Below are 15,751 nucleotides of genomic sequence, written 5' to 3'. Positions count from 1 at the left end.
CGTGGGTTTCCTCCAGGTACTCCAGTTTCCGCCCACAGTATAAAGATGCGTGGGTTAAGTTGCTAAATTGACCCTAGTGTCAGGGATTAGCAGGGTAAGTATATGGGGTTATGGGGATAAGGCCTGGGTGGGATTGTGGTCAGTGCAGCCTCAATGGGCTGAATAGACTCCTTCTGCACTGTAGAAATTCTAAATTCTAAATACCCAGACAGTAGCAGGGAATTAAAATTGTTAGCTACAGAATTAAAACTAACACCAGCTGCACCATTAGTATGGCAGATAACCCTTCCCCTGCTCCCCCATCCCAGTATTCACACAATCCCATTCCAACAATTTGGACTTTGGAAAAGATGAGATCTAACTGGTGGCTAGAAATCCTGTTGCAGTTCTCCAAACTCAGACCACAATTTCTGGGCTGTCATTTTTATTCAGCTGGTACTATTTTGAATTATCTCATCTTGCAGATTAAGCTTTCATGTGGCCATTTATCAAATGCAATTTTTTAAATCCAAGTACACTTCACGCACTGGCTCCTCTTTATCAAACTCCTGAACTCCCTTCCTAACCATGCTATGAGTGTTCACACCAGATGGGAGGTTAGTTAGGAATGTTCAGTCGCTAGGCATACATGGAGAGGTAGTAAATTGGATTAGACATTGGCTCAACAGAAGAAGCCAGAGAGTGGTAGCGGAGGATTGCTTCTTTGAGTAGAGACCTATAACTAGTGGTGTGCCACAGGGATCAGTGCTGGGTCCATTGTTGTTCGTCATCCATATCAATGATCTGGATGATAATGTGATAAATTGGATCAGCAAATTTGCTGATGATACAAAGATTGGAGGTATAGCAGACAGTGAGGAAAGTTTTCAAAGCTTGCAGAGGGATTTGGACCAGCTAGAAAAATGGGCTGAAAAATGGCAGATGGAGTTTAATGCAGACAAGTGTGAGGTATTGCACTTTGGAAGGACAAACCAAGGTAGAACATACAAGGCAAATGGTAGGACACTGAAGAGTGCAGTAGAACAGATGGATCTGAAAATACAGATACATAATTCCCTAAAAGTGGCATCACAGGTAGATAGGGTCATAAAGAGTGCTTTTGGTATGTTGGCGTTTATAAATCAAAGTATCGAGTATAAGAGTTGGAATGTTATGATGAGGCTGTATGAGACATTGGTGAGGCTGAATTTGGAGTATTGTGTGCAGTTTTGGTCCCCTAATTACAGGAAGCATATTAATAAGGTTGAAAGAGTGCAGAGAACGTTTACAAAGGATGTTGGCAGGACTTGAGAAACTGAGTTACAGAGAAAGGTTGAATAGGTTAGGACTTTATTCCCTGGAACGTAGAAGAATGAGGGAACATTTGGTAGAGGTGTATAAAATTATGATGAGTATGGATAGAGTGAATGCAAGCAGGCTTTTTCCACTGAGGCTAGGGGAGAAAAAAACTAGAGGACATGGGTTGACGGTAAAGGGGGAAAAGTTTAAAGGGAATATTAGGGTGGGCTTCTTCACAGAGAGTGGTGGGAGTGTGGAATAAGCTGCCAGATGAAGAGGTGAAAGCGGGCTCATTTTTAACATTTAAGAAAAACTTGGACAGATGCATGGCTGAGAGGGGTGTGGAGGGATATAGTCCAGGTACAGGTCAGTGAGACTAGGCAGAAAAATGGTTTGGCACAGACAAGAAGGGCCAAAAGGCCTGTTTCTGTGCTGTAATGTTCTATGGTTCTATGGTTCTATGTACTATGCTCAAGGCAGCAGCAACTCATCAACATCTTCTCAAGAATAATTAAGGGTAGGCAACAAATACTGGCCTGTGATGTACACATCCCTTGAAATAATACAAAACCCCTACTATTTACATCCTCATAACATACTAATAAATTCGTTAAATTATATTTCCCTTGCATAAAAGCATGTTGATTTTGTCAGATCATATTATGATTTTCCAAGTCCATTCTTAACGCTTTCTGAATGATGTTAGGTTAATTGCCCTGGACTTCCATTCCTTCCTTTTTTCATAGCAGTGTCACATTAGCTAACTCCCAATCTGCAGGACCTCACAAATTTCTGCAGGGTCATAGATAAAAACAAAAAATGCTGGAAACACTCATGCAGATCTTGCTACATCCATGGTGAGAGGGATAGGGTTAGCTTCTCCAGTCGATTACTTTTCATGGATTTTAACCAGCAGAAGGAACAGAGACACAAGCCACAGTGCAGGCTTTCAGGACCTGAATGATCTAACAGCTTTTACATAAGGTATGAAATTTCGCCTTACAAATATACAGCTATCCTGATCACCAAATGGTTAAAGACAATTTCCAACAACATTGAATGATGTGACTTTAATGCGGCTGCTAACCCATGTGAAACAAATAGGTTGGAACTACACACAGAATCCCTACAGTGCTGAAAATGACCATTCGGCCCATTGAGTCTGCACTGACATCAAAGCCCTATGTCCGTGACCCCACTAATCCTTCTAATCTGCGCATCCCAGGACAGTAAGGGGAAATTTAGCATGGCCAATCAACCTAACCCGCACTTCTATGGACAGTGGGAGGAAACTGGAGTACCCGGAGGAATCTCACGCAGACACAGGGAGAGCATGCAAATCCCACACAGGCAGTGACCCAAGCCAGGAATTGAGCCCGGATCCCTGGAGCTGTGAGGAAACAGTGCGAATCACTGTGCCACCATGCCACCCAGGTTCCATTCATGGATTAATGCCACTGTTAACTAAACCAAATCAGGAAGTCTAATTTATTATGCTGCTAAATCATAAAGGATGGATCTATGCAAACTTGACTCTCAGTCAGTATTGATCTCAGCTGGGGCAATGTTCAGGTTACTACAGTTGACCTTTCTGCTTTGTAATTGAAAGGTAAGAGTCAGGAATCTTGGCCAGATTGCTCTCCAGTCATTCCTGGTAACAATTGCACATGAGTGGGCAGAGTCAAATAGTTTTGACTCCAACCACCTTGACTTAGACATGTAGAATGGTTACTTTAGTAAGCTTCTCAAACCTCTGCCCCAGTATGAATAGTATCCTCGGCAGAGGAGGAAAGAAAATTGTCAGGATTGTTATGTCACAAAGCTACTCAAAATTACACATACCAAGTACAAGCTCAATTTGTTCTTCAATAGGATAAATTAACTTTGGTTTAAATGGTTCGACAAATTCTGTGAAGAAGGAGGAACATATTCATTAACAGATTTTAATTTTTAATTCCGAGGCAATAATGGTACATTTAAGAAACAAACACTGGAGAAAGAAGCAAAGAGGGAAAAAAAAAACAAAGCTCTGCTTGGGCAGAGTACAAGTAACAGATAACTGTTGAGTTTAGGAATAAACTACCTTTGTTGGACATCCTTGCTCTAGTCTTTGCCTATCAGAAGTGTCATGATTTGATATAGGGTCACCCTGCAATGGTTGAAACAGATCACCAGCTACTCATAACTAGCATAAAGAAACCTCTCCACATTATGGCTGCAAAGCATAATGCCAAAGTTGTTATACTACAACCTCAGCATCATCCGCATATGTGACGGGGAGTTGTACTTGACTGATAGCCTCTTCAGAGCTTTCTTACCCACCACAATTCAGGAGAGGCATGAGGAAGATATAGACATTATGGTTGTGGAGGTACTACCTTCTTGTCGAATACAGGAACTCAAGCAGTTCTTCCTGGTGACATCACATGCAGGCAACTACAAAGCATCATCATGAGGGGCTGGCCATAATCCACAAGATAGCTCCCTCATGAGTTCCACACAACCTTCACCACAGAGGTGAGTGGGGGACGATTCTCCAAGCCTATTGCACTGCTCTGAACTGAAGCCTCCGGTCCCGCTAGCACCATTCCCCCTCCTGCCCCATCAGGAGCAGTTCACTCCAGTGGAGTTTACAACAGCTCCCCACGAATGGGGAACTGGTGACCAGCCATGCTGGAGTGAAGGGAGGCCATAGAGGTCCCCCCAGGAGATTGGGGGTAATGAGGAATACACGCTAGGCATTGCCAGCCTGGCCCACTGGCACTGCCCAAGGGGCAAAGTGGCAATACCCAGGGGTCATCTTGGCACTACCCAGCAGGCATCGAGTAGTGCCAAGGGTGTGAGGCCAGAGGGGGCAGGGCCTATTGGAGCGGGGCCACTTGGGGCAATTGGTGGGGGTGGGGGATCCCGCTGCCAGTCTGCACTGGGATCAGTGACAGAATGCAGGAAGCTAGCGATCGGAGCTGGCCATTGGAGTGTGTCTGCCCTAGTGCAAGGTAATCTTCACTTCCAAAGAGGAATACAGTTCTTCTGAGGCCCAAATGGACCAAATCTTGTTATAAATTTTCCAAATAACAGCTCACGTTAGAATATATTTTGCATAATTGAACTCATCAGTTTGGTACCTTTTAATAACACAGTAATAAAAATGGATGTCGATCTATACCTTGGGTTGTCAATTTCAGTAATCTTGTAACATTATATTGAACACCACCGTTTTCTAGAGGGAGTACACACAAATAGTATCCAGCACTCGTTTCTTCCACTTTCCGAATAACGTACTGAGTCCCTGTGTGGACATTATGCTTGCAATCCTGAAAGATACAAGAATGTAACTGGTTGTACTTTTCACCTGAACTCTCTGAATGGACATCTGATGGAGTTGACATTCTGACTTTGTAGAAGTTGCCTGCTTTTCATCCTATTGAGCTTGATGAGTAGATTTTAAAACAAATGAACGAGTTGTTGCTCAGCCAAATGATCACACATGTAGCGAAGGTAGAAATGTATGCCCCAATTGTTGGTGTAATATTTTCATGAGTAGTATAACATAGATATGCATCATATATGTAAATAATCAGAGGATGTAACACATCAAATGCCTTTCTGCTTTTACAATAGGCTACATAACATGACAAAAGCCTAAATCTTACATTTTCTTTTTCTGATAGACTGAATTACAATAATAACAATTCTATCTTCATCAATGAAACGCCAGAAGACGGAATGAAAGAACGAACTTGCACATATATTGCACTTCATCTCATCCTCAACATGTTCCAAATTGCTTTACAGTCAATTACCTATTTTTGAAGAACAGTCAGTATTGTTATCTAGTAACGAACTCCTTCAATAAAGGCATTTTATCCTGCAAATAATGTCATCTCTTTTATGGAAAAGGTTTTTTTTAATTTTGAGTTGTGAAACAGTTAATTATTTTTTGCAAGGCATGTATACACTAATTGAAACAATTTTGCAAAAACTTAAAAATGTAACTCTCCTCCATAAGGTAAGTAATTACACAAAAGTATGAAAATGTTTATACCTTCAGCCATATAATATTGTCTTCCTTATAGCTATATTCTTGTAGTCCTGGACATCTCAACGTAAAGGATTCTCCAACATTTGAATTAAAAGGATAGAAACTGCCATGACAATTTTGTTCTCTTTTGTTCTTTTGTACATTCAAGGTTGTATTTATACTCATTATACGAGAAGTTCTATTCCTACAAATAGGAAAATAAGCACCATAAATTTTATAATATTATACTCATTATTAATGAGCTAGTGCCAAAAATCTAGCATTCAACCTTCAATGTTTGAAAGCATTTTTGGTATTTGTTTTCTGCCTGTACCAGTTTATTTAATACTGTAAAACAGCTTTAACTTAGGCATGGTGGCTCCAGTAGTTACTCAGCATATCTTTCGAGACTAGATGCCTTGAGTAAGAGATCAATGCAAATAGCTTTCCACAAAATCACTAGTTTGCACGATTATCAACAAAAGCATCGAGCTATAAAAAGTTCCAAGACAATTGCAGGGGTGTAAAATAGACAGTATTACGGTTGATAAGGGGGATGTGCTGGAAATTCTTGAGGGGCTGAAAATAGATAAGTCCCCTGGTCCGGATGGGATCTACCCTAGGATTCTCTGGGAGGCTAGAGAGGTGATTGCAGAGCCTCTGGCTCTGATCTTCAGGTCGTCATTGGTCTCTGGTGTAGTCCCGGAGGATTGGAGGATAGCGAATGTTGTCCCATTGTTTAAGAAGGGGAACAGAGACTTTGCCGGGAATTATAGACCGGTGAGTCTTACTTCTGTTGTGGGCAAGGTTTTAGAAAAAATTATTAGGGATAGGATTTATAGTTATTTGGAGTGTAATGAATTGATTAGAAATAGTCAGCATGGTTTTGTAGCGGGTAGGTCGTGCCTTACTAACCTTATTGAGTTTTTTGAGAAGGTGACCAAAGAGGTGGATGGGGGCAAGGCAGTTGACGTGGTATATATGGATTTTAGTAAGGCGTTCGATAAGGTTCACCATGGTAGGCTTCTGCAGAAAATGCAGATGTATGGGATTGTGGGTAATCTAGGAAGTTGGATCAGGAATTGGCTATCAGATAGGAGACAGAGGGTGGTGGTTGATGGTAAATATTCATCATGGAGTTCGGTTATGAGTGGTGTGCCTCAGGGATCTGTTTTGGGGCCACTGTTGTTTGTAATTTTTATTAATGATCTGGATGAGGGTATAGTTGGGTGGATTAGTAAATTTGCTGATGACACCAAAGTCGGAGGTGTGGTAGATTGTGAGGAAGGGTGTCATAGTCTGCAGGGAGACTTAGATAGGTTGCAGAGCTGAGCCGAGAGGTGGCGGATGGAATTTAATGCGGAGAAGTGTGAGGTAATTCACTTTGGTAGGAGCAACAGATGTGTCGAGTATAGGGCTAACGGGAGGACTTTGAATAGTGTGGATGAACAGAGGGATCTAGGTGTATGTGTACATAGATCCCTGAAAGTTGGGAATCAAGTAGATAAGGTTGTTAAGAAGGCGTACGGTGTCTTGGCGTTTATTGGTAGGGGGATTGAATTTAGGAGTCGCAGCGTCATGTTGCAACTGTACACTACTCTAGTGCGGTCGCACTTGGAGTACTGTGTGCAGTTCTGGTCCCCGCATTACAAGAAGGATGTGGAGGCGTTGGAGAGGGTGCAGAGGAGGTTTACTAGGATGTTGCCTGGTATGGTGGGGAGGTCCTATGAGGAGAGACTGAGGGATTTAGGGTTGTTTTCGTTGGAAAGAAGGCGGCTAAGAGGGGATCTTATTGAAACATATAAGATGATTAGAGGTTTAGATAGGGTGGATAGTGATAGCCTTTTTCCTCGGATGGAGAAAGCTAGCACGAGGGGGCATGGCTTTAAATTAAGGGGGGGTAGCTACAGGACGGATGTCAGGGGTAGGTTCTTTACCCAGCGGGTGGTGAGGGATTGGAATGCCCTGCCTGCTGCAGTTGTAAATGCGTCTAGTTTGGGGGCGTTTAAGAGATCTCTGGATAGGTTTATGGACGAAAAGGGATTGGTATAGGCTAGTGGGTCATTGTTTTTGTAACTGGTCGGCGCAACATCGTGGGCCAAAGGGCCTGTTCTGCGCTGTAATGTTCTATGTTGTTCTATGTTCTAATTCTAGACCATAAGTTGAATATCTTCTTCACATGTTTGGAAAGGAAGATATATTTCAGTTTATATATTTCTGCCTCACCCCAAATACTAATAAAGGCAAACAGAAATTCATAGGATTTAAGCGATGCGCATCTACAGCAAAAATATATTTACCATATAATTAAACAGTTTCATCGTCCCACAATCATGATAGTACAACATCCTAGTTATTTATAATAATCCTTTTACCCTGTATGAATTGGCCAAAGATGGGTTGACAATCACAAAGATCAGTGCAGGTGATCATTCTCTCATAGACGCCCTCTCTGCTTTACTCAGTTCAGATGCAACCACAGGTCACCCCATGAAGGGTCCCCCTCCCTCCACACCCCCACCTCTGTTTGATGGCTAGTTGCAAAGAGTCCTTTTGAATTTTCAGTTGAAAAAACGTTGGACAGAATGTGCTTCCATCTAGATGAGAAATCTTCTCCCTCATTTAGCTGCCATGGCATCCAGATGCTGCCTCTGAGCTGGAGGGCTACCCACCACACCTGTGCCTGATCACAACATCAGTGTGAATCTGCATGTGTACCCGGTTTATTTTGTGTTTGGGGGGGAAGAAAATCCTTTCCGAGAGGGTGCTCATTTGAATTGCTGAAATTCCTGTTAATACTCAGTGAGCTGCATTTTTAATTGATTTTTTTTTGGTTGAGGCTTGTGATGCATTTATTGAATCTTGTGCGTTCACTAAATTGTATGGCTTTGTGAGTGCGAGGGGGTCCACTTTGGTAGGAATAATGGTAGGAAGGACTATTACTTACGGGGCGAAAAACTGCAGCAGGTGACGGTGCAGAGGGACCTCGGGGTCCTTGTGCATGAGTCGCATATACCCAGCCTGCAGGTGCAGCAGGTGGTCAGGAAGGCTAATGGGATGCTGGCCTTCGTAGCGAGGGGGATTGAATATAAAAGTAGGGAGGTCTTGCTGATCTTATTGAATGGCGGGGCAGGCTCGAAGGGCTGGATGGCCTACTCCTGCTCCTATTTCTTATGTTCTTATGTTATGTTCTCATGGCCACTTCATTCAACATCCTGCTTGCCATCCTATGGCGAGTCTGGCCTTTGACCACTAAATTGGGGAAAATCACAAGTGAGTGACTGTATCCGCACAGAGCGGGCTGACTCCCATCTGAACCTGATGGTGGTGTCCTGAAGTCTCAGAGGAAAATCCTGTTTTAACCATCTAGAGAAAATCATTTGCTTCCACTATGTTACACAAAAAGTGATACCAGGTGTCTATCACTTGCTGTGTGAAGAAGTACTTAGTGATTCCAGTGCTGAATTTTGTCACTTATTAGTTTGAATCTGAATGTCAGTGGAACTTTTTCTCACAAAAATGTGTTAAAGCTATCCCAAATATAGTTTTAAGTACTTACCTGTGCCCTTCAGATTGCATGCCCCAGAAATGTTGCACATGTTTCCTCTATTGGCATTCTTTACCAACAACATTAAGGACATCAGGGCAACTCTATTCTTAATGTGCACTTAACTGAAGCATCTACCTTTTTGAGAACTGAATTTCAAAGTACCTGGTGCCAACTCAAAAGAAACTGCACACCATTATCAATGGGACAGAATACCTGCCAAGTTCTGCTAAAGTCACCAGACATAAGATGCTTCAACAGGTTCCTGGATGGAAATTTATGGGCTTGTGTGGGTTATTATTCTCATTGCTACTTACGAGGCAAAACAAAAATATCTTCCAGTGTCATTCTCGAATGCAGGCCAAAATCCTAGTGAGGTTCCGTCAAATGTAATTCTGTCTGTTTCTCTGGATAGCTCCACAGGACCACTTTTGGAAGTGTCTTTGAACCAGGTGATGTTAAATCCATATGTTTGAAAGTCACTCCGGACAGGTAGATTGCACAGTTTACACCTTATACGCACATGCTCCCCTTCAAGAGCATTGGTTGTTGTCGATCCCCAATTTTGAGGGCATTTAATCAGATCTCCTATAATCAGAAGTAGAAAATCTCAGTGGGAGGTGACAAAAAAGTGTTATGAACAGCATCTTGGTTCTTGTTTACACAGGTTCATTCTTTGTACTTTTTACTGGGTGATGATGCCAGTCAAAGATTGTTCATTCAATGTTTATTTTGGATGTGCTAATTGCAAAATATATGATACCATAGATGTATTTTGTTCTGATGTAAACTCTCCAGTTACTCCATATTGTTGTTGGGTTTCACCTATTTACATTATTGAGTGTGAAAATGCTATTCCGCCTCAGGGGCATTGCAATCAAGTTCACCTAATATCTCATTTGATGGGCAGGATTTTACGGCCTCGCTCGTCTCAGAAACCGTAAAATTCCGCCCGAGGTCAACGGACCTTCCTATGCTCCGGCCCTCAACCATTCCGATTCCCATGGCAGCAGGCTGGTAAAATTTCAGTCAATGTCTACATAACCTCTTCTAGCAGGAGTGACTGGATGTGATTAGCAGCAGGAGGTTATGCATCACTCTTTAAGATTAATTATAATTTCCCTACTGCTGCTCCAAATGAGGTCAGTTAAATGTTCCTGGACCATCCTGACCAGTATAGCTATATTGACCTCTCCATCATAAAATCAGATTTGCAGATGTTCACTGATTTACACAGTGTTCAGCACTATTTGCTACTCCTTAGAAACTGATGAAGTCTATATTTATATGGAGTAAGATCTGGACAATATTCAGACAGGATGTGGCAAGTGGCAGGTAACATTCATGTCTCAAAAGTGCCAGGCAAGAGAGAATCTAACCATCTCTCCTGAACATTCAATAGCATTACCAACGCTGAATCTGGCACTATCAACATCCTGGGGCTTACTATTAGCCAAAAACTGAACTGGACTAGCTATATCAATACTACAATAGCAGGTCAGTATTCTATGACAAGTAACTAATCTCTTGATTCCCCAAAGTCTGTCTCCAAACACATGTCAGGAATGTGATGGAATACTCTCCATTTGCTTTGATGAGTGCAGTTTCAAAAATGCTCAAGAAGTTAAATACTACCCAGGATTAAGTAGCATGTTTGATTGGTGCCCCATCACCTCCTTAAACATTCATCCTCTCCACCCCCGACGTACAGCGGCAGCTGTGTATGCCATCTACAAAATGCACTACAGCAACTTACCAATGCACCCTCGAAAGCAGGAAATCCCAGCCACAGGCAAGGGCAGGGAATTCCAGCCCTCTCTTTGACCAAGGCAAGAATTTTCCAGTCTAGTATACTCTGCCACCATTACCAGCAAGAACAGAGAATTTGACACTCAGCCAAATCTCCATTCACAGCAGCAGGACTGGAGAATCTCCGCCATTGATGAGATTGAAGAATTCCAGTCTAAATCATGGGTCACCTCTCCTAACTGCTCTTGAAACTTTTGCTCATTATCCAGTTCATCACCTGCAATTTATGAGGCATTTTAAGATAATTCATTGTATCAGACAGTTACTACAGGTGACTATTTTCTAATTTAATGTGATATAACGAAAAAATTAATACTTTCACTAAACTCCAGATGAAATCATGAATTTAGCTCAACTGGAACTCATTGAAATAATTTTATTTTACATCAGCACTGAAAAAGTAATATAAAGCAAAGCTTTACTCTTATTCTGAAAGTTAACATTTTAAATAGAAGCAAAAATAATGTTCATTAGGAAACCTACTATTTTACTTACCTTGAATTCTTTCCAGAAAACAAATGAATATTATCAATGTCAAATACTTCACATCCATTTTCACATTCTGGTTAGATTTCACCACTGAAATGACATTTTGTTAATGTTAGGAAAAATTACTTCTTAAATATAAAGAAAGATAATAACTTCTAGAACTGTTACTGTACACATGAAACAATATAACTTTATATTCAGCCATTTGATCTGACTTGTAAAGACCCTTCCCTTGAATTCATGACTGAATTTATTGGTGATTGTTTATTATTTATGACCTGAGGTTTGGACTTTCCCTACGTGGAAACATCTTCCCTATGTTTACCCCATCAAATCCCTTCGTACAGGCCTCTAGTATCATCTTTGTAAATCCATTGGAAGTCAAATCTAACTTGTGATTACCTCCCTTTATTCAGGCAGGTTAAGGGACAGGAAATGGGGTGACATTTCAATAATAGTAATAAGTTTTAAAATCCTATGAACTTAATTTGCTTTGTAGCTTAAATTTTGGTTGGTTGGATTTCCTTGAAATTGGCAGCCACAGCAAAGACAGCCTTGGACCCTAGGAAGAGCTTATGCCAGGCCTTAGGTCCTGTCCCCATCATTAGACCCTCTACATGTCTCCCTCCCCAGATCCCTACTCTTCACTACAAACCCCTGCACCATCCCCACAAACACTGGAACTGATCTTCCCCATCCCTCTTGTCCACCACCTTCCTCTCCCGTGTAATCATACTCTCCACTTGGGAATTATGTTTCATAGCCAATACTTTCTCAACACAGATTTCTTTGACATTAACTTCACAAATACAGTTAGATCCCAATGTTGTACAAAATAATAAAAATAAACTGTGCTTATATTTTCTTTACTATTTCCCCTTCTTTTATGGATGTCTATTTTTATTCTTCATGTCCTTTTCTCTGAAACAATACTAAATTTGTTTCTGGCAGAATCATCAGAGAATGTGTCTTACAAATACTCTTTGATCTTTTGACCTGAAGCAAGTTCATTCATCTTCTAGGCTGATGTTAGGAACTGATTTATCATAAAGGTATGTCTTTATGAAAGAAAACAGCTGACATTGGTGAGTCTCACACTGTTAACTCCGTACACCTGACATTATCTGCAATTTAGCTTTGCATGCATTTGAAATTGGATTTCTGTAGATTGTCAAGGAAATTGTAATCTGCAGATTAGTATCAGCAAATAATTCCACATGTATTTTTAATGGGTTCAATACTGGTAGACTTCAAAAGGTGCATACATAGGCTTTTACTAATTATTAATATGTTAACTAGCTAAAGAATAATATGTTCTAACAATAGCTATCCAACTGTTTCACTGTTACTAAACTGTAATGAGCATGTGCTTCATTAGTGATAATTAGATGTTGTTTGAAAAATGTTTATTTTGTCCTTCATCTCTTGTTTTTCTGACTGAAGCCTTTGAATGATATTATGCAGCTGTAACAAATATTGCATTTGCAGGTCATAATATATGGATTTTCAAACCATCAATCCTTTTGTAAACCTTTAAGGAATGAGTAAAATGTATAGGATGGTCCTATTGCAAAATATTTCTTATCTTGTGATTGATACTGATGGTCAGGGAGAACTAAACCTGACTAAGGATGCCTATAAGATAAATCTTAGAACTTTTCTGACAACTGTTGGAATGTATGTCTTTGCTAGTTGGATAACTTACCTTACTCATGATATTCAATATTCTCAGTTAGAAACAAGCATGCAAAACATTTTTAGCAACATAACAATTTTAGAATTTGACTCAGAGACAGCAGAAAAAGTAGAAAGCTATGCATTGAATGTAATTTTAACATGATAGCATGGTCATTGCTTTTCAAAAGCAAATCAAACCAAATATGTCAAGATAAGCAAAAATCCAGTTCCACTAATCAAGTAAAGTTGCAGAAAACAAAGTGTGAAGAAGACCTTAAATCGGAAATGTCAAGACTGAAAAATTTAACTAGGTTTGATTACATTTCCAGTTAACTGTATACTAGTAAAACCCCAAAAATCAATGAGAACAGAATATTAATGTTATTAATGTTAGTTATCTATTAATATTAATGATATTGCAATAACTATCTTGTTTAGAGACTTTCTAACCAACTCATTCTTTAAGCTGAACCAACTGCAAGTATTTGAAACAAAGCATTGTTTCACTGAACCACAATTTCTCACCTACGTTCTTCAAATTTGATTTGATCTCATTCTGTAAACTGAGATCTTTCAATCTGGGTTCTCAGTAATTTAAACAGCAATATAACACACGACATTTCTGCAGTACTGGTTTCACATATATAGACACACAAAAAAAGTTTCACAGAGCAATAGCATTTCTCCAACCATTAGTATCACAACTGTAAAGCAGTGGAACAAATGTCATATTGCCTGTGCATTAATGTCACGAGGACAGCAATTAAAATATTGTCATCTGCAAATGAATTCTACCATGAATTGAAAGATGAACGGGAAGAAATTTATGGTCCCCTGCCAGCATGGGGATGGAACCTTTAAACTTTCCTGGGTGGCTCTCCGATCTGCCCCTGACCCATCCAAAATTTTACATGGGGGAGGTGCAACCTGGGGCAGCCTGCTTGCCCTGGTCCTGTTTGAGATCCTTAAGTGGCTAACTATTGGCCACTTAAAGATGGTTTCCAACCCAGCCTCAATTTTGATGTTCCACAGTCCTGGGGTGCTGCCATCCATTGGCCCCCTTCACACTGGGGCTTCACCTCAAATGCCCAATGGTTGCTCCCTTCCCCACATGCAGCCCCTCCACCCACCTCTCCTTCAAGATCCACACCTCCCTCCTCTCCCAACACCTGGGTCTCACCATCCCTCCTACCATGATTTACTTGTTCTGGACTCTGGGGCAAAAAATTTTGCAAAAATCCTGCCCTGCCTTTTATGGGACCAGATGGAAATGACCAAACCTTTTCAACACATATTACAAAAATAGAGACTTCAATTTTATTTCACAACTTCGGAACATCCCAAAATGTTATCGTGTAGAATACAATATTAATTTGATTCTCTCGAATCTGTTCTGCCATCAATAAAATTTTGGAGCGCTGCTCCTTCATCAGGTGAGTGGACACCTGAGGAAGGAGCAATGCTCCGAAAGCTCGTGATTCCAAATAAACTCATTGGACTTTAACCTGATGTTGTGAGATTTCTTACTGTGCCTACCCCACTCCAAAGCCGGTATCTTCACATCATGGCCATCAATAAAATCATAGCTGATCTGATTGTGGTCTCAGTGCCACTATCCTGCCTACCTCCAAGACCTTACAATTCACTTTGTTAGTCAAGAACCTATCTACATCTATCTTGAAAATATTCAATGACCTTATCTGTAACATTCTCTGGGGACATGAGTTTCAGAGACTCGCCGCACTCTGAGAGAAAACAAATTCTCCTCACCTCTGTTTTAAATGAGACAACCCTTAATTTTAAAGTGTGAACCCTGGTCCCAGGGCTAAATTTTATGTGTCCCAAGTGGACATGTTTCCTGTGTGGGATACACGTAAAATGGCATGGGCATACCTCCCTCCGCATTCCCCTCACCTAAGAGCTCATATGTAATTCAAAGAGTGGGTGCTGACCAATTAAGGGTCAATTAGGTTTGTTATCAAGCCTAACTGTCCCTAAGAGTACACTGCTCATACCAGGAGACATTTTGCATGAGCATGTAGGTGATTTTTTACTCTTAAATGGTGCTGCCCTTTGCTGATCATGCGCTCTGAAAGATCATTCTACTCAGTTCCACACCCCTGTTATATCCCCATAAGCCCCTCTTCCTAACCCTCTCAAACCCATCCAGCCAAAGACCCTGGGCTTAACTGCTCCAGGAATCCTAGTCCTTGGGTTCCTTTCTTCAGGTACAATCCTGGCAATTATCATTGATGCCTTTCTGGTGCTGTCAGGACTGATGGAGCTGCCAGCCAATCTAATCGATTGGCATCTCTACAGGGGTACCTATTCCCCACGAGGGGCAGCTCAGTGTGGAGTGGGTTGGCTTCAAGCCGACATGGTTTCTGGAGAATTCATGCCATCATGCCATCCATATCATTCTGCACCCTGGGGGCAATTCTCCCATCCGGCCATGCTAATTTTCTAGCGCAACACGATGGGAGAATCTTGCATCCGGGAATGCATGCAATTCATGCATGCGTTCCCACCGCAAGCATATCTCCCAGCGTCAGATTTCTGGTGATGTCAGATCTTCGCTGGAAACCAGTGGGAAGACAGGTAAGCTATTTAAGTGTAATTAGCAGGCCTGAGACTGAATACACCAGGCCTGCTAGCCTCTCCCACCCCGGCAGAGGTGGGAGAGGCTAGACTTCACTCAAGCGGGCTTTACAGTAGGCTCCCGCTTTTGAGAAAACTATTGGGATGGCCTTGCTGGAATGAATGGGGGGCAATCGGGGCCTGCCAGAAGTGATCAGAGGGGGCCACAATTGGCATCAATTGGGGGGGTTTGGAGGGACAGAACTGCGGGGGTCGTGGGCTGGCCAGCAAAGAGGGAGGCTGACATCTCGGGGCCAATGAACATGCGCAGAGGCCCACTGGTTTCAACCTCC

General features: G+C 41.5%; 1 protein-coding gene across 1 annotated transcript in view; it reads right to left on the bottom strand.

The window, feature by feature from the left end:
• Positions 1 to 14,846, bottom strand: part of LOC145349293 (interleukin-18 receptor 1-like) — a 28,322-nt gene extending 13,476 nt beyond the window's left edge. The window contains exons 1-6 of the mRNA XM_080197800.1: positions 14,837 to 14,846; positions 11,151 to 11,234; positions 9,164 to 9,434; positions 5,324 to 5,504; positions 4,445 to 4,592; positions 3,121 to 3,186 (exon numbers count right to left, since the gene is read on the bottom strand). Of these exons, the coding sequence (XP_080053926.1) occupies positions 3,121 to 3,186; positions 4,445 to 4,592; positions 5,324 to 5,504; positions 9,164 to 9,434; positions 11,151 to 11,234; positions 14,837 to 14,846 (760 nt within the window). The remainder of the gene's footprint in view (positions 1 to 3,120; positions 3,187 to 4,444; positions 4,593 to 5,323; positions 5,505 to 9,163; positions 9,435 to 11,150; positions 11,235 to 14,836) is intronic.
• Positions 14,847 to 15,751: the final 905 nt, after the last annotated feature.

Source organism: Carcharhinus amblyrhynchos, chromosome 10, assembly GCF_965287045.1.
Source record: "Carcharhinus amblyrhynchos chromosome 10, sCarAmb.v2.hapA, whole genome shotgun sequence".
Lineage (NCBI taxonomy): Eukaryota > Metazoa > Chordata > Chondrichthyes > Carcharhiniformes > Carcharhinidae > Carcharhinus > Carcharhinus amblyrhynchos.
This window is presented reverse-complemented; position numbering and strand designations above follow the sequence as displayed.